The 23238-nt window shown below is 41.9% G+C and overlaps 1 protein-coding gene across 7 annotated transcripts in view; it reads left to right on the forward strand.

Annotated features, from left to right (window-relative positions):
• SLC24A2 (solute carrier family 24 member 2) overlaps positions 1–23238 on the forward strand; it is a 188764-nt gene that overhangs the window by 77338 nt on the left and 88188 nt on the right. For 5 of the 7 annotated variants that reach the window (XM_039545493.1, XM_039545487.1, XM_039545491.1 and 2 more), the window contains exons 3-4: positions 11564–11602; positions 12832–12940. In XM_039545493.1, the coding sequence (XP_039401427.1) occupies positions 11564–11602; positions 12832–12940 (148 nt within the window). The remainder of the gene's footprint in view (positions 1–11563; positions 11603–12831; positions 12941–23238) is intronic. The other 2 variants (XM_039545490.1, XM_039545492.1) reach the window with 1 other exon arrangement.

Below are 23238 nucleotides of genomic sequence, written 5' to 3' on the forward strand. Positions count from 1 at the left end.
TCATGTGAGTAAGGCAGGCCAACGGCCACATATTAAACTATGGGGGTAATAAGAAATATTGAACAGCTGCCTTGCACCTGGAGCACCATCCATCCTGTACGTTGAATGAGATAAGGGTTCTATGGAAAGAACAGTATGTGATCATGTAATTAAAACACAAGGGGACCAAATTAAGGTTACACAGGGAACCTTAATTCTGGCATTTCCTAACTTTTAGGTTGACACATCAAGCACTCAAATAACATTCTTCCAATGTATTTTTAACTTGTCATATTATGAATACAATAGCAACATATTAATTAAACATGTTTAAAAGTAATGAGCCTAGTTTTCAAATCTGGGTACCTGAAGCTAGCCAATACAGATTTATATTTATGCACTTAATCTGACACTCGTAGGCAGCTAATTTGGGTAGGTACATATCTAAGTGTCCGTATAAGAGCTTAAGTTTAGTCTCCCATTTTTGAAAAATCCTCTCCTTTTTCCCTTTGTATAAACTGCCAAAAATGATGTTGACTTAAATAACAATTGTAACAATGTCTTTAAAAATATTAGATTGCAATTAAAAGGAAAAAAGAGAAAACCTTTCAATGACAAGTCATTAAGATTAAAATGACATCTTGAAACTACATGATTATGATTGGTATTATGATAATTAAATTATCACAGGGCCTTTATTATTGTGCTATTACATTGCTCTCCTAAACCAAATATCAAGGATACCTGATTTTTAGTAAGTTCAGAGCAGTTAAGACAAGTGGGCCAGATTTAAACTCTTACTCCTGTTCAGTAGGTACTTACTCCAGGAGTGGTCCCATTGACCGACTGGAGGAGTAAGGTACTATTTCACATGAATAAATGTCTCAAAATTTGGATCTAAAGCAACTGGCTTCAGACTAGAATGTGATTTAACAGCTGATTTCTCTTTAAGCCACCTATTTGTCATTCTCAAATTAACAAAGATGCAATTCCTTAATATATCTATGATAAGATTCAATTTGTGCATCACACACTGGGTAATTGCACGAACAAACTGGTATTTAGGAAATACTTGATTTGAAGGCATAAAACCCTTTAGATATGCATAGAGCTGGGACTTCTGACAAACAGAAATGTACACACATTTTGCAGATGCAATCATGCACCCAAATTTGAAAATGTGTCTCAATATTTGTTCAGGGTCAGGATTCGCTTCAGAAATTTTTTGATATGGGCAAGTAAAGCAGGCTTGCAAGCTCAACTAAATTCAGGAAACAGCCCTTGTGAAACTTAATGTATTAGTTCATAGAGTAAAGATGTTTTCTCCCTTGGGAAGCCCTCCTGTAAAAAGGGGAGCTTTAGCTTCTCCAGCTCTTTTCTTAATAAGATCTACAAAGCGATTTGCTTTGGATCTAACAGGCCAGGTGATGTTTAACTCGGATCGGATGATATGTAAGAAAGAACACCTCATACTCAGGGTACGTTGAGACGCGATCGATTTTTCAGGGATCGATATATCACGTCTCATCTAGACACGATATATCGATCCCTAAATGCACTCCCGTTGACTCCGGAACTCCACCGGAGCGAGCGGCGGTAGTGGAGTCGACACGGGGAGCCACGGACGTCGATCCCGCGCCGTGAGGACCCGAGGTAAATCGATCTAAGATACTTCGACTTCAGCTACGCTATTCACGTAGCTGAAGTTGCATATCTTAGATCGATATCCCCTTCCCAGTGTAGACCATCCCTCACACTCCTTCTCAGTTACTCTCAGTCTAAGGGAATTAGGTAACAGTCTAAGGAAGTGTAATTTACTTACTGAGAGTGAAATCCTATGTAATTTACATATTGAGGGTGGCAAAGCTTCCATTGACTTCAGTGGGGCCAGGATTTCACCCTGAGCATTCAGCAGAAGGTTTAAGTTAAAGTAGGTTAGGATCATTATAAATTACACCTTCCAGCTTTTTGGCATGTAAACTACACTCACTTAGACTCTGTTTGGCATTAGAAGAGTGGGTATGTGAGGATCATTGAGAAGATACCCACCCACAATTACAGAACACCTCTGAATGTGGTCTCTGAGTCTGAAGGAGTCTAAATAAGTGAGTATGTCTAAGGGGGCCTAAAGGATGTCTATGTTGGTGTAATGTGCAAACATACACTTTGAGGGGCCTGGTAATTTACTTCAACTTAGATTGTCTCCAGACAGACTCTAGAATTGCTTCTGAATTTATCCAGCTGTATTTGTATGTTTTTCCTCCCCATAATGAATTTTAGCTATGTATTAATGCATTCCAGCATTTAGGGATAATTTAGGGATAAATGGCATAATGGTCTTATGCCAAGTACACCGTGCATATGTAGCACATTACTGTCATTCCCTGGGAACCTACATTTTAAGAGGACTATCCATCTCCTATTGAAGTCAGTAGGACTTTCTCCATTATGCCCATTACCGTTGTTATGCTTCTCTGTTCTAAGTGGGTGCTTTTGAAATGCAGTTGTTGTTTTTTATTTCACCCATTTGCAAATCAAACCTCAATCTCTTTAAAAGGTTTGGGTACCTTCCATCCTAAAATAAATGCCTTTTATAATTTTCTTCAGAGCCAACAAACAGTGACTTACTGATACCTGTATAATTGCAATGAGCCATATGCTACTTATGAAAAGCAATGCAAGAAGACATCCATAAAAATATATGTACCTATAAAATATACCTGGGACAACTTCTTTGTAAAGCCCCTAACCTTGGCCCCACATTCTATATCAGAAAAATAATCAGAGAAACCAGATTACAGAGTTTAAATACAGTTTGTAATTCTCTATACTCTATCAGTCAATGCACATCATGTATTTTCATTACTTCCAGTGATGGCTCATCCAGTAAATCATTAATCTCTTTTAGTTTATTATAATGTTAAGAAAATATTTAAGATAAGAGAAAAGACATGTCAAACTTGTATAATATCCTTTCACCTAAAGAGCTGAATCACAGCCTGACAGCTCACAAAAACTAGCCTATCCTTGGCTATCAAATAAGAGCAGGGATTTGATAATTACCTCTTAATTGGTGAGACCACTACTGGAAAGCTGTTTCCAATTTTTGTGTCCAAACTTTAAAAAGGATGTTGAAAGCCAATTACACTTCTGTCTTTCACTGTTTAATACCATAACAAACTGAATTGAATGCCTAATCTGATTTGTAATTAGTTTGTGTTTAGGACAAAGAGTGGGACTGTACAATTGTCTAATTATCACAGATCATTAAGCATATATTCCTAAACAAATTAAACCAAATCCAGATGCATTCTTGATTTTGATTTTGGAGTGAATTGGAAAGATATCATCTAATAGAGAATTGAAGTTCCCAGGTGTCTTTTATTGATGATGGTGATATTTTGCACTTATGTTCAAAACTCTGTACAAATTTTGGGTCCAATCCAGCTCACAATGAATTCAATGCTAGGACTCCTACAGATTTCAAGGGAAGCAGGAGCAGCTCCATTAACTACTTATGGGTTCGGTATTCCTGTGTATGGGAGAAGAAACTTACTCATGGATTTACTTACCATTCTTCTGGAAGGGATAGCAATTGAAGATTCTCTGAGATCTGTTAGAAGCCAGAGCCATCCCTTCTCTCTGGAGTGGCAGAGGTTTCAAGTCCCAAAACTTGAAGCTTCCCCAAGACTCACTGGAAGCCAGAGACATCCATATGGAGGTGTTGTGCCCCTTAATTGTCTTCCACCACCTCATCCCATGGCAATTTGGCTCTTCCCTTATTTCCATGGCCTTGCCAACTGTTGTTGCACCCCAAACACCTCTTTAGAGGAGGCCTCACTGAATGAGTAGGTTGGGAACTCATATACGTTCCTGGCTGATCCACTGTGCATTAACTTTGCACCAAGCTATCGTGTGGGCATGTTGGTGGCAGGAGTGACCAGGGCAACAGTGAGCTGCTGTCTTCCTAGCTCCCCATCCTTCCTCCCCATCATCTGCTCTCCCCACTCCTGGAAATGATCCCCACAAACGATGGAGATCTGGAGTGTGATGGTGCCCAGATAGGACGGTGTTTAGTGTGGTTTAATGCATAGATAGATAATATAGAGATAGATGTTCACCCTGACAGCTCAACTACTAGACCAAGGAGAACTATGAGAATACTGATCATCAGGCCTGGGCACTTAGCTTTTGGGAGAATCCTCATGAGGGTTCATTAGTCCTGCAAGAATAAGTAGCTGTTTGGTGAGAATTCTTCAAAATTTGGCCCATTCTTTGGGAAAAATATTTTCTGAGAGGAACAATGCCATCTGTGGATTACACAGATTTTTCACTGCACAGATTTCCAGCCAGTATGTTACTCGTGTACGGACATTGGTTTTTCTTAGAGGGAAAGTACAATAAATCATTATTTGTATTTTTATTATTTGTAATTTAGAACAATCAAAATTATTTTAAAGAAAGAATTACATGGACTTTAATGTCAATTTTGGGTCTAACTAAACTATGTCACAGTTATAGACAGATTCTGGTTAACCATAATGCATGAGCATGAGAAGGAGGTGAGTAAGGGCAGGTAGAAGCAAGGCCACGCTTTTGTTCTTCCCTTGTGCCTCTGTTGAAAAGTATTTGCTAACAGTTTATGTAATTTGAGTCAGTTCCTTGGATGCTGGCATTTCAGGGAGAGAGGTGATGGATAATCTCAGTCAGTTCGACATTCTGGACAGGCTGTACCCACTGAGTATCAGATTTAATATCTACATGAATCACTATCAGATATTTGTCAAACAGTGTTATACCAGATGGTGGAGGTATTTATGACATCATCATGTAAGGGTATGTTTTTAAAGTAAGAGGCTAAACCAAAAAAATTGAAAAACAGATATAAAGCTTTATCTATGAAATATGTAGCCACTCTAAGCTGACAGGAGAGCGCTCTCCCATTGACTTAATTAATCCACCCCCAATGAGTGGCAGTAGCTAGGTCAGTGGGAGAAGCTCTCCCACCAACAAGGCACTGTCCACCCCTGCACTTCTGTTGGTGTAACGTATGTCGCTCGGGGGGTGGATTATTCACACCCCCGAGCAACATAAATTATACCAACTTAAGTGGTAGTGTAGACATAGGCATATGGGAGGGCTTCCAATGTTCCAGCCTTAATAGCAAGCAGGAAAGATATGGGATTGTTCCTAAAATAAATGCTCGGGGCTCTAAGATCAGGTATGAAAAACCTTACAGATTTAACCATCATATAGATATGAAGATAGAAGAATACTATTGTGTAAGCACAATAAGGTATGGTCTACTGGATACTATATCAGAATGCAATTGTATGTATTTTGCAATGCTATAAAAATATCAACAGCCAGGGGCGGCTCCAGGCCCCAGCACGCCAAGTGCGTGCTTGGGCAGCAGGCAGGGTGCCTTCGGCGGCGTGCCTTCAGCGGCTTGCCTGCGGGAGGTCCGCTGATCCCGCGGCTTCGGTGGACCTCCCGCAGGCGTGCCTGCGGAGGCACGGTTGCGGGAGGTCCGCCGAAGCCGCGGGACCAGCGGACCTCCCGCGGGCAAGCCGCCGAACGCAGCCTGCCTGCCGTGCTTGGGGCGGCGAAATGCCTAGAGACGCCCCTGTCAACAGCTGTAAGTTAATTATGATGTGGAATTACAATGAGTATGGTGCTCATCTCCTAGTATCTTTTCTAGAACTATCTGCAATGCAGAAATTAAAAAGTCAAAACAAAAGGATGGAAATAGCAGTTTAAAAAGGAGCTAATATGTAGTGATTGTCCTGATACAAGTGCACACATTCCTGTACAGAATGTTTGTTTTCTAAAGAAAAGATTAATATCATTGTAGCTATGTACAAAAAACTGTATTCACAGTTGGTTTAAAGGAACATAATCGATTTAAATTTGGGCCAAATTTTAAATTGTATATTAAATATGTAAGCTTTATAAAACCTAAGACTAATAAAAATAGGCTTCTCCAATTAAGATAATCCAAAGAAAACAATATTTTTTAATGTAAATATTCCCCTGAAGTGTTCAAAATCCAAATGCTGCAGCACTGAGAACCTGAATGTGAAACTGGCTGGAAACAAAAGAAAAATGGGCTTAGCTGATTTTTCATTGTCCAAACTAAAAAAAAAAAAAATACAAAAAGATAAAAATACGGCATAAGTAGTGACAAATATATTTGATTTTAAGACATTATTATAACAAATAATAAAATTTGCTTCTATGCAATATGTGATTTTTAGTTGACAGTGTCTCTTTAACATTAACACTAGTAGTCAATTCAAAAGTATTTTTTTCAAACAGAAATATTGTATTGGTGTAGTCTTTTTCCACTATTTTTTTTTTGGCTCATATGCTGTACAACACAAATACAGTTAGCCTGTTTGATATCATTTGGAGTTTATAAAAAGCTTTATTCATGTCAGTCATCAATTTGAACTAATTGTGCTTGCACTGCAGTATTAAAGAGTTTATAATTAATATAAAATAGATTAAGAGATTTTAAAATAATTGACAAAAATATCTGAGCTCCGTGGGAGCACGGATGTGAATAAAGTTAGTCGTGTGTAAGTATTTGCAGGATCCGGCCCAAAAAGTATGCTCAGTTGTACAAGACTTAGAGACACTGGATCCAATCCTGCAAGATGTGAAATGTCCTACCTACCACTGAAGTCCATGGAAACTGATGGTGTTCAGTAACTCAAATGTGGGCCCACTGTTTGCATTGCTGCTGTTAAAGTTTGTGTGAGCATTTTCTTCCCAAACTTCTATTTATATTTTTGTCATGAATATTTCTTCTGCAATGCAACTTGATATATAAGGTTTCAGCACAGGAACAAATATATTATTTACCACATTTGAAAAAATATCCATTTAACAGTTTTATACTTCATATTGCAGTAGTAGAAAGAGAGAATACCTTTACCATTTCAGAAGTGTATTTCCATCCTACTGAAATGTTTTTTAAAAATATAAATGGAATATGTATTGCCAAAATCCAGTATTTCTGTTTACTTCAACGATTATCTTGTACAAATTAAAATGTATAGGCTATACATTTTCTTTTAAGCAAGGTAGCTGTTTATCTTAATATATCTACCTGGCCTGATCCAGCTCCCATTTATAGCCATTGGCAGTCTTTCCACTGATTTGAAGGGGTGTTGGACAGGACTATGTATTGATCCTACAAAGTGGTAGGTGCTTCTGAGAAGTACTGATCATTCTCAGCTCTTATTGACTTTAATGGGAGTTGAGGGTGCTCTGCACCTTGCAAGATCATGTCCAAAAAGTGGCTAAAACTCAGTAATATTTTCTCATCCTTGGTTGGATCTTTTTTCAAAATGCAAGATATGGACTCGACCACATATCTCCTCAAATACAAAAGCCTTTGTTGATCATTTTTATCATTCATATTAAGGACACAGTCTTTCAAACACTTACGAATAAGAGTAACTTGACTCACATGATTAGGCCCACTGAACTCAATGAGACTATTTTGGGGGTTTAAGAGCTACTTAAGTGGTCTTGGGCTGATCCCTGTTCAGGGCCGCCCAGAGGATTCAGGGGGCCTGGGGCAAAACAATTTCAGGGGCCCCTTCCATTAAAAAAAGTTGCAATACTATAGAATACTATATTATTGTGGGGGCCCCTGCGGGGCCCAGGGCAAATTGCCCCACTTTCTCTCCCCCCCACCCCCACTGGGGAGCCCTGGGAAAAATAAACATTTAAAAACCTTCTGCATCTCGGCACAAACCCAGTTTTGAGAAAACTTTTTTTCAAGTCACCTTTACAAGGTATCACTGGTTTTCAGCATCAGCTAGTGCTAAAAGGCACTAAAGCTCATTAAAAGGGTTGGACAAATATTTTCCATCAAAACTTTTTTTGGATCGAAAACTAGGGGTTTTAAAAAGCAGAAAAAAATCACGGACAATGTCTGCTTTCCTTCAAAATTTGTTGTGTTTTTTTTAATTGAAAGGCTGAAATTAGTCTGCCAAAACCTGAACATGGTTTGGGGTTTCAGAAGTATGGCCAAATATTTGCTGCTTGCTGTGTTTCTTTAAAGAAACAATAAAAAAAATTCTGCTTAAAAAAAAATCCAAAACTTTTGAATCACCTCAGCTTGTGACCAAACGCCGGAGCCCATCCAGTCAGAGATTTTTCCAGGTTTCTGATACTCTGCTGGCATCCTTGACTCATATCTGTCTCCATAACTTTGGGTTCATTTAGCTTAGAACATAAGAACATAAGAATGGCCATACTGGGTCAGACCAAAGGTCCATCCAGCCCAGTATCCTGTCTACTGACAGTGGCTAATGCCAAGTGCCCCAGAGGGAGTGAACCTAACAGGTAATGATCAAGTGATCTCTCTCCTGCCATCCATCTCCACCCTCTGACGAACAGAAGCTAGGGACACCATTCCTTACCCATCCTGGCTAATAGCCATTAATGGACTTAACCTCCATAAATGTATCTGTTTCCTAGAGACTGGCTCCACGGGGTCCCTCACACACTGGAGATGGTTACTGTGGGTTTTTCTTTAGTATAGCTTATGTACATAGATACTTCATGAACTGAGCATATGAGCTTGTTCCAGAATCTGGGATGAGCCTATGTTGTGAAAACTGAAATGCTCAAAATAGCACATGCATGTGAATGGACACAGGGTGCTAAAATTAAATTAACCCAGGGGTTCTGAAACTGGGCGTCAGGACCCCTCAGGGGGTCATGAGGTTATTACTGGGGGTCATGAGCTGTCAGCTTCCACCTCAAACCCCGCTTTGCTTCCAGCATTTATAATAGTGTTAAATATATAAAAAAGTGTTTTTAATTTATAATGGGGGGGTCACACTCAGAGATTTGCTATGTGAAAGGGGTCACCAGTACAAAAGTTTGAGAACCACTGAATTAACCCCTCTGGAGCCTTGGGAAATGCAGGGGAGGGGGGTCTCCCTTAGTAAGGTTGGGAAGGAGGGTAGGTGCTGCTGGATATTGCTCTTCTCATGTGATCCCTCACCCATGGAAAAGATAACAGCTTGGCTCTTTGTGTTAAATAGCTGTCTGCAAGCCTCAAACTGCTGAATGAGCTTTAGGGTAGGGAAGGCTGTGCCTCCCAAACAGCCTGGCCCTGCCCCCTATCCAACCCCCACTCACTTCCTGCCCTCCGACTGCCCCCCTCAGAATCCCCGACCCATCCTGCTCCTTGTCCCATCACCGCCCCCTCAAGACTCCCTCCCCAACCACCACCCCGGGACCCCACCCCCCCACCAACCCCCCGTTCCCTGTCCCCTGACTGCCCTGACCCCTTTCCCGCCCCGCTGAGTCCTGACAGGTCCCCAGAATGCCCACGATCCAACCCCATTCCCCATTCCCTGACCGCCCCCCCAGAACCTCTGCCTCCTCGCTGTGCCCTGACTGTCCCCAGGACAGCCTCTTAGCCAACCCCCCCCCCGACTCCCTGCCATGCTGCTTATCCCCGCCTCCCCCCTCTCCCGGAGCCTCGGCGCACCGCGTCCAGGAGCGACCCTGGACAGCACTGCAGCAGCGTGACTCCAGCGGGGCTGCGGAGCTCGCAGCCCCACCCCCTTACCATGCGGCTCCGAGTGGGGCGGAGCTCAGGCCCTGCCTGAGCCGTGCCGCTTTAGCTTTGTCCAGGGACGCTCCTGTACACGGCACGCTGAGGCGCCGGGGAGTGGGGGAAGGCGGAAGCAGGGCCGGGGCCAGAGCACTCTCTTGGGGGCCCCTGTGGGGCCCAGGGCAAATTGCCCCACTTGCCCCTCCCCGGGCAGCTTTGTCCCTGTTTAGGTGAAAATTTCACTTTGGAGTGAATTTTCCCCAGTATGAACACAGATCAGATTTGTGGGGAAGGAATAACACAATAACAACCCCTGAAAGTATATGTGAATAATATATGTGTACATATATATTTATAGAATGTATATATGTATACATATATGTACACACCATTATTAAACAGTACTCATCAAAATACTGTCTAAAGATAAATGAGCACATTTTGTTGACCTTTTACTGCAGAAATTTTCTTTTCTTTTCTTTTTTTTAAGTTCTAATAAAAGCTCTCTCCCCAGGTGCTATTTCCCAGTTGTTGTTTGCACTGAGTCAGCCTGGCTTGAGAGATGGGGGGAATCCATTACAAACTAGAAGATAGCCTTTTCTCACATAATCTTTTCTTCAAATTGATGTTCTCAGCTGGGGACATTTTGGACATAAAGAATTAAGTCCTGTTCTTCCTCTGCTCACTGCGGAACAAAAATGAACTGAATCAGTATCAGTATTTGCTCATAATTATTTCTCTCCTACTTAACCCCCAAGGTTAAATTCACTAACTGAAAAGGCGTGTTAACAGTTAATCTCGATGTGTGTCAAAAAGCTGAGCTCATTGCACTGGATAATTCCCCCTGGGGATTGTGCTGTAGAATATAGCACCATTTGTTGAGCTGTTTGATAGAAAGAAAGAAAGCTTGGTATGGAGGAAATGGTTACAACACTGCTTTTTGAGGGAAGGGGCATAATCGCATGAGGTTGACTGTAACACAGGTGGAGTATGCAGTGTTTTATTAATCATAGTTCACTAGTGCTTTTGTGTGTATTTTCTGGTGAATTAACACTGTACTGTGGGCTTCAGCAGATTTAAGAAAACATTATGACTCTGTTTATTGTCAATGATCACAAGCCTCCAAAAAATATTTATAGAAACATAGCTCTGTGGTGTCACAAAACATCCAGGCTACCATCACTAATACATCTTTTGTTCATCACAACAACCCAGGCATATAACATTGGTTAGCGATCGCTGCGTCGACTTGTTTGCAGAGAAACCCAAAGTCTTCCCCAGTTTTTCATCCTATGAATGTCATTGTCTTGCCATTATTGTGCTCAGAAGAGTGAAAGAATATCTGTGGGACACAAATCATCTATTTTGTAGTTTGCAATATCTTCAAAATCCACCCCAGAGTCTGAGTCTTGTACATGGGAGGGCAATACTCTGCTGCCATGTTGTCGGCTCGTAACTGTTTGATCCTGACAATTAGGATGGGTGTTTAAAAAAATAAGCTTATATAATGACTCATAACATCTTTTTTTTTAAGATATCAAGATCATCATTTGGAATCATTATCAGTAATGGTCCAACCTTCATTATCTTACTGAGTTTACTACACTCAACATTCAGGCAAACTCCCATCAAAGCCAATGTGAGTTTGCCTCACTAAAGACTGTATAAAAAATCAGGTCTTCAGTATTTAGACAGCTGGCTATAACTGAGACCCTGAAATTGAGTGACATATCAGAGGCAAAGATAAGAGGTTTCAGGAGCATTTCAGCTTGAACTTTTCAAAAGAATCCACTATTACCTAGTACCTACAGAATATTTAAGGTCTTTAACATCACATAGTTCCAGAGCTGTGAAATCACATTCTAGCCCATAGAATCTATATGTCACTCAGTACACAAGTACATGCTGTTTAACTACCTCTTCAATTGTTTGATGTTCTTCTCTGAAAATGTATGCATGTGCCATGTGACATTTCTTTTTTTTTTCCCATGCATGCAGCCAGCTAATGCTGGGGACAAGGATGACCAAACACTGACGGTAGGCAGCAGTTTGTATTTTTATGTCTGGGCATTTGTTTCTGAGTCAAATCTTACTTTGCTTTGGTACACTTCAGCATTTTAATAAACTTATCATCCTTCCCCACCCCCGCTATACAATTAAAAATAATTAAGTTCCAGTGTTAAAGTGACAAGTTAATTCTGGTATTCAGTTTCTATAATTTTTCATTTGGCACCAAGAATTAATGTATGTGCCCTGTACATGCTTTCATTGAAAACAGAATATTTCCTTCAGCTGTTTTTTTTTAATTGGTTTGTCAGGGGCTTGTTAGTTTTACAAATTGTTGGCTCTGATTATTATTTATTATCCAACCAAATGGAATGTTTTGTGAATATTGCCATCCACAAAATGGCTATATTCTCTAAGAATCGTGTGGCTGTACAACTGCAGCTGCTGTTATACTATATAATTATTGGCACAGGAAAGGTGTTTATAAGCCTGTTAAAATATATTAAAGATCTTTTATTTTAGCTCTGTTATTTTGTGTGTCTGTGCATGCACATGTGTGCACATTATTTATCATCATTCTGAAAGTCCTTTATTTTTTTTCCAACCTTGCCAACAGCATCTGATGGAAAACCATAGGCAGAGTCACACATTGTTACTATAACTGACCTAAGGCCTGTCTTGCTATCGTATAAATGGAGTGGGTTTTTTACCTTTCTCTACATCGTTTTGATGATACCTAATGGTCTGTAATGGACTGCAGGCATTTGAAATGAGAAGCTGGTGTACTTCAGGACAGAGCTAGATCGTTCCACAATGAAACTAAAGATTGCCATGACTGTCAGCTGCTCTTTCTCTCCCCTAAAAGAATCCCTTCTAGGTTTTAACTTGACAAATTTAGCACATAAAGTCTACACTGCCTTGTCTATGCTAGACTTTTAGAACATATTAGTTACACATTCTAACAACGCACCCTTAAATCCTAGGCTGGACAAAGTTAAAGGGGTCAGTTGATTTGCCCAACGAGTCGCATGAGTCTGTAGCAGAAGCAGGAATTGAAGCCACATCTCCTGAGTCCCAGTCTACTGATGAATGACCAGTGGATCCTTTGGGATGAAAGGGCGTGTATATGTGACATTACTTAGTACAAAATGTGACCGGTGGAAATCAGAAATGTTTTCACTGGGAGATGAATACAGCTCAGAGTGTTACTGGATCCATTCTCAAGAAAAGGCTAAATTCCTTTTTCCTTTTTCATTCAGACCAAGCCACGTCTCCAGCGAGGCGGGAGCTCTGCATCTCTCCACAACAGTCTAATGAGAAACAGCATCTTTCAGCTTATGATTCACACACTCGACCCACTTGCCGAAGGTATCCCAATAATTTTTTTTCTTTCTCTGATGTATAAAACAAAACAAAAAAAGATTTTCCCCTTTACTCACAAAAATGTTGTTTGTACCTGAAGTACTTTCTCTTTGGTTTTGGTTTGCTCGTTTTTGTGTTTTTTGTTTTTTGCAATCTCTGAGAGAGGGCTTGCACTCTAATGCCACAGTATATACAGTCCCATGAAGGATTGTGACATATAGGGATTGCTTTCACTGTGATACCAGTAATAATCATGACTGTCTGGTGGATGCACTGTAAGTACTAATTCTCTCTCTCTCTCTCTCTCTCTCTGTCTAGTTTGGGCTTGAACAGAGTTCATGTTGGGCAAGGATGTAAAAATTAGAAAGATGTTTTTACTGCTACTTGTGTGGGATGTCAATTTTCTCTTCCTGGCTTTGATGTCAGTATATAACAGGGAAGCTAAACATGGAACTAACTTGTAATATGGAATGCAGACTACATTGAGATATTGCAATCTTGGCTTTGGATGGATATTCACTGAGACCAGATAGAATGTGATTCTCCACAATCAACTCAGAGCCATTATTGATCTGAAACCCACTCCCCCCACCCCATCCACCCCATCTTTCTCTCACACACACACACTCACACACACACCTCTCTCTGTATCTCTCTTTCTCTTTCTCTCTCTCTCTCTCTCTCTCACACACACACAGACACACACACACACTTTTGCTGATATTATCAAAGTGCTGAGTAATGTGTTCACTATGTGATCCTCTAGATGGAAAACATAACTGTATATTGGTTTGGTTTGATCTGAGTATCACCTTGTCCACCACTCCCTTCAGGTGGATTTCCAAAAATCCAAACCCAGGTATTTATTTGTGAAGTGTGTGTTCCGATTACATGACTTTTCCCTGCTGCAATAAGGTATGTCTTCTGCAATCATGTGTTTTTCAAAGTTATAATTCCTCCTAAAAGATGTGACTGGCTCAAATGGTCCTAAATCTCTAAGAATATCAAAAGCCCTGGTCACTTCCAAACTTGAGTGATTATAAAATATATGAAGCACCCTAATACATTTAAATTACTCTTCGTAGTACATACCAAGAAATCAGATTTCACTGGGTATGTTTTTAAATTGCAAGCATTTTTCACACAATAAAAAACAAACAAAATAAACGCAGCTCTGCATCACTTTAAAGCAGTAAATCTCCCTTTCCATTTCACTCTCCAGACGAGCAAGTTAACACTTATTATGCAAAATCAAAGTGTCATATTTTTAGCTCCTCTGTTATCTACACCATTAATTCTGCACTCAGAAAGGTTTATAGTACAAATCCAAATCCTTTGTTGCTTTAATCTGCCAAAAAAAATATGGCTATCATTTTTGTTAGAATTATACCATTATCACAAGGACACTAAGAACACAAAACACATATCCACCTGAAAGCAGCCTCCACTGCTTTTGGTCTTACAGAAGCCCTGTGGTTTCTCTCTATTGATGCAATTGAGGCTGCACTTCTCCATTTAATAGATGCTGCATTATGTAACTGCCAAAATCTGCCCCTTTAAGTAGCATAGAGTCAGTCACAAACTGTGCCTAGTCCTATTACCATACCTAGTAAACTAGGAAACATATTGGGGCAACCCACTTGAAATCCTTCATCTGAATAACCATACAAGAGGATAGATATGAATCTATTAATGTCAAAGCAAACAGATATTCTCAATGTTGCAACTCCTTTCCCAATCCCAACTCAGTTCCCATCTCCACCTACCGGTGAGGCAGACCTTCCATCATCCAGAAGCTTGATATATCACCAGCACAACATGTAAATGCTTTTTTTTTTCCCCCAAAACCCCTCCATTTTTCTCTCCCATCCTTAAAGAAAAGTTTGTAGGTCCCTAGCTCCATCTGTGCTACTGCACACTCCGGTTTAACTATTCCAATCACATCACGTGCTAGAGTATACAGAAATTCAAAGTGGAGGCACTTGGGCCTAGACACAAATGGGATTCCTGAACTCATTTTTAAAGGTAGGAGTTACTAGAGTTTACGTAGAGGATTGCTGCAGAAAAATGGATTAGGGAGAGTCAGTCAACAGGGGAGGGGCCTTAGTGAGAGACTGAAGACCAAAGGAAAATTGGAAGGTTCTGGTGGAAGAGGGAATCACATGAACTTAATCTTAACTGAACCCCAATACAGGCCTCAATAAAGATTCAGAAGTAAGATTAATGATCAGCCAGTTTGTATTTATCTAGAACCTGTTTGCCTAGCCTAACATATTTCATATGTTTCTCAGGCCTAACTGATTCCTCTATATACCATTGTCCATGATTCTTCCCCATTGCAAGTCTTGCTCCATATAACATGTACCAAAGAGGAACTTAGGATCATCTCATTAGAATAGTCTCTAAAGGAGAGCTTTCTAAATCTATGTTCTAATTTGGGAGCTGTAGGTGCTGGGCTCTTTTAGAAATCAGATCATGTAATTACTGTAGCAAATAACTCAATAATGTTTTGCTGTATATAGTAGTTAATCCATGTTAGTAAAATAAATATTTAGTCAATGCTATTTAATACAGCGTTGCTTAGTGGTTATTGCATTAATCTTAAATTATATCCGAGGAAGCTTCCTTCAGTGTTCCATCATCTCTGTCACCTTTCCCATGTTTTCTTCCATGCCTTCATGTCCATCCTGGCATGACTTTACTTTACAAATTGGAATTGAACAATCTCTTGGCTTCTAACTGGATTTCTTAGAAAGTCTAGCCACGTTTTTGTTTCATTTAACAGAGACGCACTGGACTAAATTTTCAAAAAGTAGAAACCTACTTGCACATGTAAAAATGTCTGTGAACTGCATGCCTACATTTGCATATGTAATTACTGTGATAGACCACACTAATTTAATGTATAGATCACTAGTTAGGCACCATAATGACTATCTGCATGTGCAAATATCAAACTCCCATTGACTTCAATAGGACAAGGATTTTAACCCTGATTTGCCCATAAATATAGTAATGACTGTTAGGCTGTGTCTAGGAAAAGCATGTGAAAATAACTATCTGATTTCATATTCTGTTGCTATGGCTTACCAAGTTTATGTTCAAACATCTTCAGAGAGAGACTTCAGTCTCAGGGCTTCAGATCTTCTGCATTCCAAGAGGTTTGTAAAGCAGACACATGGAGAGTTCTACAGATCTTTACTAAACCTTCTACAACATTGACACTCTGGGATTGGAAAATCAAGTCATGTTTTTAATTTTTTTTCTAGCTCATATATTAACATCGGTAATAAAAATTCTACACTTGTAATTCAATAATCAATGTGTAGAAAATGGATGTGCCAGAAAATAATCTAGCTCATTCTCCCAGACCTGTGATGGCTTTGTAAGGCTACCAAGAATGAAAAGAAGTCAGCAGATATGGGTCTGAATGCACACATAGAGTTGGTCTGTTAAGTAAAAAAGTTAGTTTGATCTATGTGACCTAATATTTGCCTTGGCACCTAATGTACTTAAGTGAAAATAGTTAATAGTATTCACACTTGAATAATTCACTTGTCAAGCCACCACTATTACCTATTCAGACACTTAAAACTTCATTTCTTATGGGAAGAAAACAAGAAATAAATTGCAATTATGTTAAAAAAATAACAAAAGCAATTTTTACTCACCACAAAATATACATGAATTATTAGTCACGACCACATGATTCTGTTGATGTGATCCTGTCCTTCCTCTCCCCATTTCCCTCCTGTTTGTTCTCACCTTTGCTTGTTGTGTCATGTCTGAATTCTAGATTGTAAGGTCTTTTGGGGCAGGAATTTTTTCCGACTCTTTGTTTTGCAAACTGCTTAACACACGTGGGTTTGATACAAATATTAATAATAATTAATGACAGCTACTCATCTCTGTGGGAGCTGTTGCATGCTCTGCACTTTTGAAAATCAGGTAGGTTTCCACATATGGATTTAAAAGCCTAATTTAGGCTTCTGCTTTTGAAAATCTTGGCCATAGTGTAGATGTTCACTACTATCAATTTAACCACTCTGACTGGCAAATGTATAGGACTTTCATTAGCTAGAAATGATCTCTGCATATCAATTGAAATTGCATCACTAAAACAAAATCAATGTGGCATTGGTTTTTTTTCCATTTTTATTTTATTATAGCAATAATGACCTTGCAGCAGGACATTTCCTGGGGATTAAGATTAATGATTGGCTGTGCTTCAGACCATCAACTATTCCCAGCCAGTCATTAATCTCCAGGAAATGTCCTGTGCCAAATTCATTACTGCTTAAGTGCTGACCTTGCAACCCTTTCTCACTCGATAGTCCTGGTGAAGTCAGATGAATTACTTCTATCAATATTACTCATGACAACAAGGGCTGCAGGATCAGACTCAGTGTACTGACTCATGTATAATTAGGTCCTGATCCAAAGGCCACTGAAGTCAGTGGAAAGATTCCTATTGATTTTAATGGACTTTGGATCAGGGCCTTACTGCTGGGAAGCTGCAGAAAATCCCTCAATTTATTTTTATTAGGAGCAACTTATAGGTCTGTGAATATCCCACCCTTCCTCTTCTCCTCTGTGCTAGCTTCTCGGCAGTCTCTACAATTTCTTTCTTGTTCAAATACTGCTGTTAAATGGTCACAGTGATTACACAGGTCAAGCCATCTACCATATCTATCTATTTTGGGGGGGTTCTGTTGCGCCCATCATTGTAGTGTCTAGTGCTTCACAGGTTGATTGTCTTAATCTTCTGGACACCATACTACTATGGCTTAGTCATTATTCTAAGAGACTTGTTTTGATTTTGTTATTTTGTTTTTTATGTTTGGAAATAAAAACCTGCGAAATCTCTTTTCAGGTTCTGTCTGCAAAGACCTTTCATGGTTTTTTTTAATATACAAAAGGGCATTTCATTGTGCCTCTATCTTACCTTTCACACTTTGAACTTAGAAATACAGATCTCAGGCTAAAGTAACCTTAGGTATTTTAAATTCTGACCCTTCACCAATTTAACGCAGGGAAGCAGGGGTCTTCTTTGAACATCAAATTTAAAAAAATAGAAGAGAAGAGGTAAAAAGCACTAGACTGTATGAAAAAATCCAATAGGATTTAAAAGAGAATGTTATGTTTCTATAGAATTTTTAAATCAACCTATAGAATTCTATAACAAGGATACAATTCTCTATTAAATTCTATACATTGGTTTTAAAATTCTATGGAAGGGATATCATCCTCTATTAAATCCCATAACATGCTTCGAATGATTTCAATAAATCTTACTGGTTTCATCTCTACTACATTCTATAGGTTATAAATGTGGATCCTTCAGATCTTTCAGTAAGAGCTAGCCTGCCTGCCTTATTTATTTTAACATCACAAAGTCTGTGCAGGCATTACATTTAGTAACACCCAAGAGTATAACCTTTACCATTCAAACTGTTTCTTTGAAAATTACCTCCATGAGCCAAAGAAAAGATCAGACAGAATGATTTATTTTTGTGTTCCTAATCCTTGCTCTTTTACCTCTCCAAAGTTGGACATGTGAGGTATCCAGCAACTCACAGGATCAGACCCATGGTCATCATTTTAACCATCTGAAGATCTGTTGGACAAATCCTGATTGATGCACACTCAGCATTTGCAGAGACCTGCCAAAACACTGCAGCCTGCCCAGGCTTCACACCCACAGAGCAATATTGCATGCAGTCATGAGGTGGGAGGGGGGCCCTCCTCACCAACAGCCAGCATGCTGTCAGCAGCTGCTGCTCTCCATCCCTGGTAGTGGAATCCAAGGCCTGGTCTACACTAGGACTTTAATTCGAATTTATCAGCGTTAAATTAACTAACAGCAACCAACGTCACACACCGAGCCATTTTAAATTAACGGCTCTTTGGTTGGTTTTTTTCGAATACCCCGGGGTGGAGGAGCAGTCTAGTCTAAACACTTGCGCACTTGCTAATTAGCTTGGGATGCTTGGTGTGGATTAGCAGCTCCCTCAGCTAGCACAGTGCACCACTCTGTTCTGTCTGGCGCTCTGGACTCAGCAGATTGGCTTTCAGCCACCAGCCATGACCAACGAAAATGAATTCATTTTTTTGTTTGAAGTCATTTTGAATCTCTGTTTCTCTGTTTGCACATGGGGCGAGCGCGCTCTCTCTGCTGCCATGCAGCATGCAAGAGCAGCAGAGAGCAGAGGCAATCCCAGAATCCAGTCCCCAGTGACCGGGGTGACGGAAGTCTCCAGGGATCTGTGGGCTGTGTGGGAGAGTCTGTGCTCTGCTCTGCGCTCTGCCAAGCGCGCGGCGCAAGCGTTCCGAAGACCATGAAGAAGAGAATGAAGAAAAAGGATAAAGACAATGCGATGCAGCGATGTGACAGTGCGTGAAAGACTAGGACAAGGAAAAGAAGGCAAGCGTCGGCGGCAGAGCTCGGGGCCCAGCCCAGACATGCCGCTCTCGAGCATGCTGCATGCATTCTGGGGTGGCTGCAGTGCCCCAGCCGTGGTGCAGTGCCAGGGCAGTGTAGTGTACGGGACAGTTCCCCCCCCCCTGGATTCCCCCTCTGGGATCGGAAGGAAGGGGGGGAAGGGTCGGGGAGGCCGACGGCACGGCACTGCGCCCCCCTCTTTTTCCTCTCTTCATCTCCCTCACAGACTCACACTCACTCTACCCTACCCTGCCTAGGAGCCCAGGAAGGAATCAGGGGGAAAGGGAAGGGGTAGGAATAGTAAGTGCAATTGCAACATTTTATAAAATTTTTTATAAAAAAATATACAAAAAAAAAAAAAAAAACAAAATATAAATTAAATTATAAACTATATAATATTTAAATTATATGAAGAAAAGGTCCACAAAGATTAAAAATTTAAAATAAAAAAATTTTAAATATTAAAATTTATTAAATATTAAACTATAATATATATTAAACTATATAAAGAGGTAAGACACAAATACACATGAAAAATAGTCCTCTAGAATTATTTCATGTCATTCAATTCCACTTGATGTTCCACCGAAGAGAGCCTCCGCATGAGGAGGCGCTCAAGAGGTCGCTTTCCGCGAGCTCCGTGGAAGCCAAAGGAATCCGAACCATCAGTATAATCATCGCCTCTACTATTCTATTGCTCTGTGCAGTGCTGGTCTTCCCAGTCCGTGTCAGTGCGGGCTTTCAGTCTGAGTGTGCGCTGACATCTCGGTCTGCTGATCTCATCTCTGCGTAGGGCAATTCTTGGTAGTTGTATGTTTAGGTGTGTGTTTGTTATTTTTATTACAATGAAATTGCCAATGCATGACACCAGCCTAACACAGACAGCAAGCACAAGAACCAGGCTGCATGTTCCAGTGCGCGTCTTTGCAGCCTTTCTTCTTTGCTTTGCATTTAGTTTGCTCTTTATCCTTTAACATTTTGGCTAGCCACAGCATGAGCAGTATGTATAACTAGTAAGCACTGTAAGGTATATGGACTTGCTGCAGGCATCTGCAGTTATGGAGCCTCGCTTCTTCATTGCATGGCGCTCCAATGCAATCTCCGCAATCCAGGAGGACTCTCTCTGATCTCTAGAGATCTCCTGAGACTCTTTTGTCTTTCTTGAGACTCTTTGGTCTGTGTTGGCTGTAGTGTTGGTGTTCTGTTTGCATGAATGTGTTCACTTTTTCACATCACACAGCTTCATCCTTCACCTCCTTCCCCCCGCCCCTACTCACTGCCCCCTCGGATTAGGCGAAAGCTAAAAAAGACGCCTGCGAGAAAAGACGGAGGGTTCGATGTTCCAGGGCGGAGAGCAGAGGGAGGCGGCACAGCAGAGGCAGAGAGAGTCAGAGAGCCTGTGTCACAGAGCACGCATGGGCCTGGAGGAGGGAGGGGGAGTGGCGGCAGGAGACGGCAGCAGGACGGTGTGCAGCCTTGGTCTCAAGCGGAGAGTTGTAGATGTTCGCCAAGACAGCAGATTAGGAGGAGTTCAAGACCCAGATCAGCCCCCCACCCGCCCCTGCAGCAGTCCCCTCCGCGCCCCTCAACTGTCCCCCCTCCCCCAACCCCTGTAGGGTGAGGAGAGACTGCGTGCACGCACACCCTGCAAGAATTGACCCGACACAACTGTCAACTTCGTACAAACTGTTTCTTAGCTGTCATCAACCAGTCCTTACAGCATTTCAAACCCCCACAAACCAGTCCACAACCCAAAATTCATTACATTATTAAATTTATTAAAGCGGTTCTTTTGTTTTTTCATGTTTTGTTGTGTTCTGTTTCTCTGTCTGTAGAAGACTTTCTGGGCAGTGCCATACACAGACTCACCTAGCCACATCAACTGCAGGGCACACACAGACTGCAGTCACACTGCACCAGGGACACACACACTGTGCAGGGTGTGTGGTGGCCTTTCCTTGATGTGTATGCTTGGTGGGTCTGCTGTGGCTCCTGCTTGTGCAGTGCAGGGGTCCCTGTGCTCAGGCTTGATGTAACATGCATTTGGATCCTATGCCTCCCATCCCCCAAAAATAGACCCTCCCCAAGGGCCATACTCACCCCACCCCACCCCCACACCTTCCCACCCCTCACCCCCCCCCCGTCCCTAAACCTAACCCCTAAGCCCGTAACCCTCGCCCTCCGGCACAAACCCACCCTCACCCTGCACCACCACCCAGTGCCAACACACACCACCCACACACGAACCATGTTTTTGTCAAATAAACAGAAAATTAAATAAAAGTAAAATAGATTAATTATTGTAACTAAAAACAAACTTAAACTTTAAACTAGTTTTGGGAAAACTTTAGAATCAATATGATCAGGCTCTCTTAGTTGCAGAGTCACAGACAGTCACTCTGCTGCTCTCTCTCTGCTGACTTCCTCTGGCCTCTTCTATTCTCTCCCGCTTCCTCTTCCTGGAGCATTGTCTCACTGATCTGATTCAGCAGCTGATCGTAAACAGCAGCCAGGCCTTCACCCTCTAAAAAGCTCTCCCAAAAGCCTCCAACCTCTCCTGAGCACATGATCAAGCAGCACACAGAGCAGAGCAACAACTTCATCATTTTTTTTCTGATGTCAGCAGGAATCAGTAACCAGCTCAGATCTCTCCACAGCTCCGTCCACAGGTTCCACCACCATTCTGCACTTGCTCAGCCCGGTAGTTGAAGAGTTTATTTTCCTTCTGTATAGGCCTGTAGCCGGCTTCATGAGCCAGGGCATTAAGCGGGTAGGCCGGGTCCCGAGGGCATCTGTAGGCAGTGCCTGCCTGCCAACCGTTTTTTTGGACCGAGGTTAAAGCCTGGAGCTGCTGAACACAAACAGACCAGAGTCCCTTGACCAGACCCCTTGTCATGAACCTTGCCCGCCCGTCCCCAGTGGTCCCCACATAAAACAGCACCTATGGCACCACCACTGCTGTAGCATTGAAAAGTAATGGCCTGGTGGATGTGTGTCCGCTGGCCTGGTGGGCTGGTGGTGGCCCCATTGTGCCCCACATCTATCCCCACACTCACATCTGAATCCCAATCCGATGGCCATCTATGATGGCCTGGACATGATTGCTCTCAGCTACCTAGTGGAGCAGTTGCTTGACAGCAATCGGCACAGCACAATGCAGCAGCAATCCCTGCGCTAGAGTGTGGTAGCTGTCTGGGCGTAGACTGTGGCAGGTAGCTGTCTGCGTCGCTTCTTTCCAGTCAGCTCTCATCCTCGGCCTTCTGCTGACAGTTGGGCTGCCAGCTGCTGCAGCAGGGGAGGCGCTTCAGGGCGGGTCACCACAAAGTCACAGTTCAAGGAAAGTGCCCTCACAGCCTGAAGTTTCCCAGCAGACCTGTCATCCCCAGACCAGCAGCACTTGCGGTCCCACCAGTCTGTGCTGCCAGACAGAACCAGATGAACCGCCACACCACCACCATCCACCCTCCGCAGCACTGCGATCTCCTCCTCTGCGCCAGTGCTCCTCCTCCTTCCTCACCCTCTCTCTCCCGGTTTCTCAGCGGTTTGGCAGCCATCTGACTGGGAGAGAGGTGCGCGAGGAGCGATAAGTTGAGCAAGTGAGCGGGCTCCATCAGGCGTCAGCGCTACCACAACCTGGCGTGCAGTGGCTAAGCGCGAACAGATTGGGCGAACACAGGAAGAGGAAGACTTTCTCAACGCTTTCCAGGGCGGCGGGAGGCGGGATGCGGGATTGGGGGGATTATGGGCGCAGCCTTATTGGAATTGGGGGAAGCAATACATTGCGAAAATTCAACAGTGCAGGCGGGAGTGTGGGAGTTGTGCACTAGCCCTGTGAATTCCAGCTAGCCCTTCTGGCCCTGTG

This window comes from Mauremys reevesii, linkage group 6 (genome assembly GCF_016161935.1).
Source record: "Mauremys reevesii isolate NIE-2019 linkage group 6, ASM1616193v1, whole genome shotgun sequence".
Lineage (NCBI taxonomy): Eukaryota > Metazoa > Chordata > Testudines > Geoemydidae > Mauremys > Mauremys reevesii.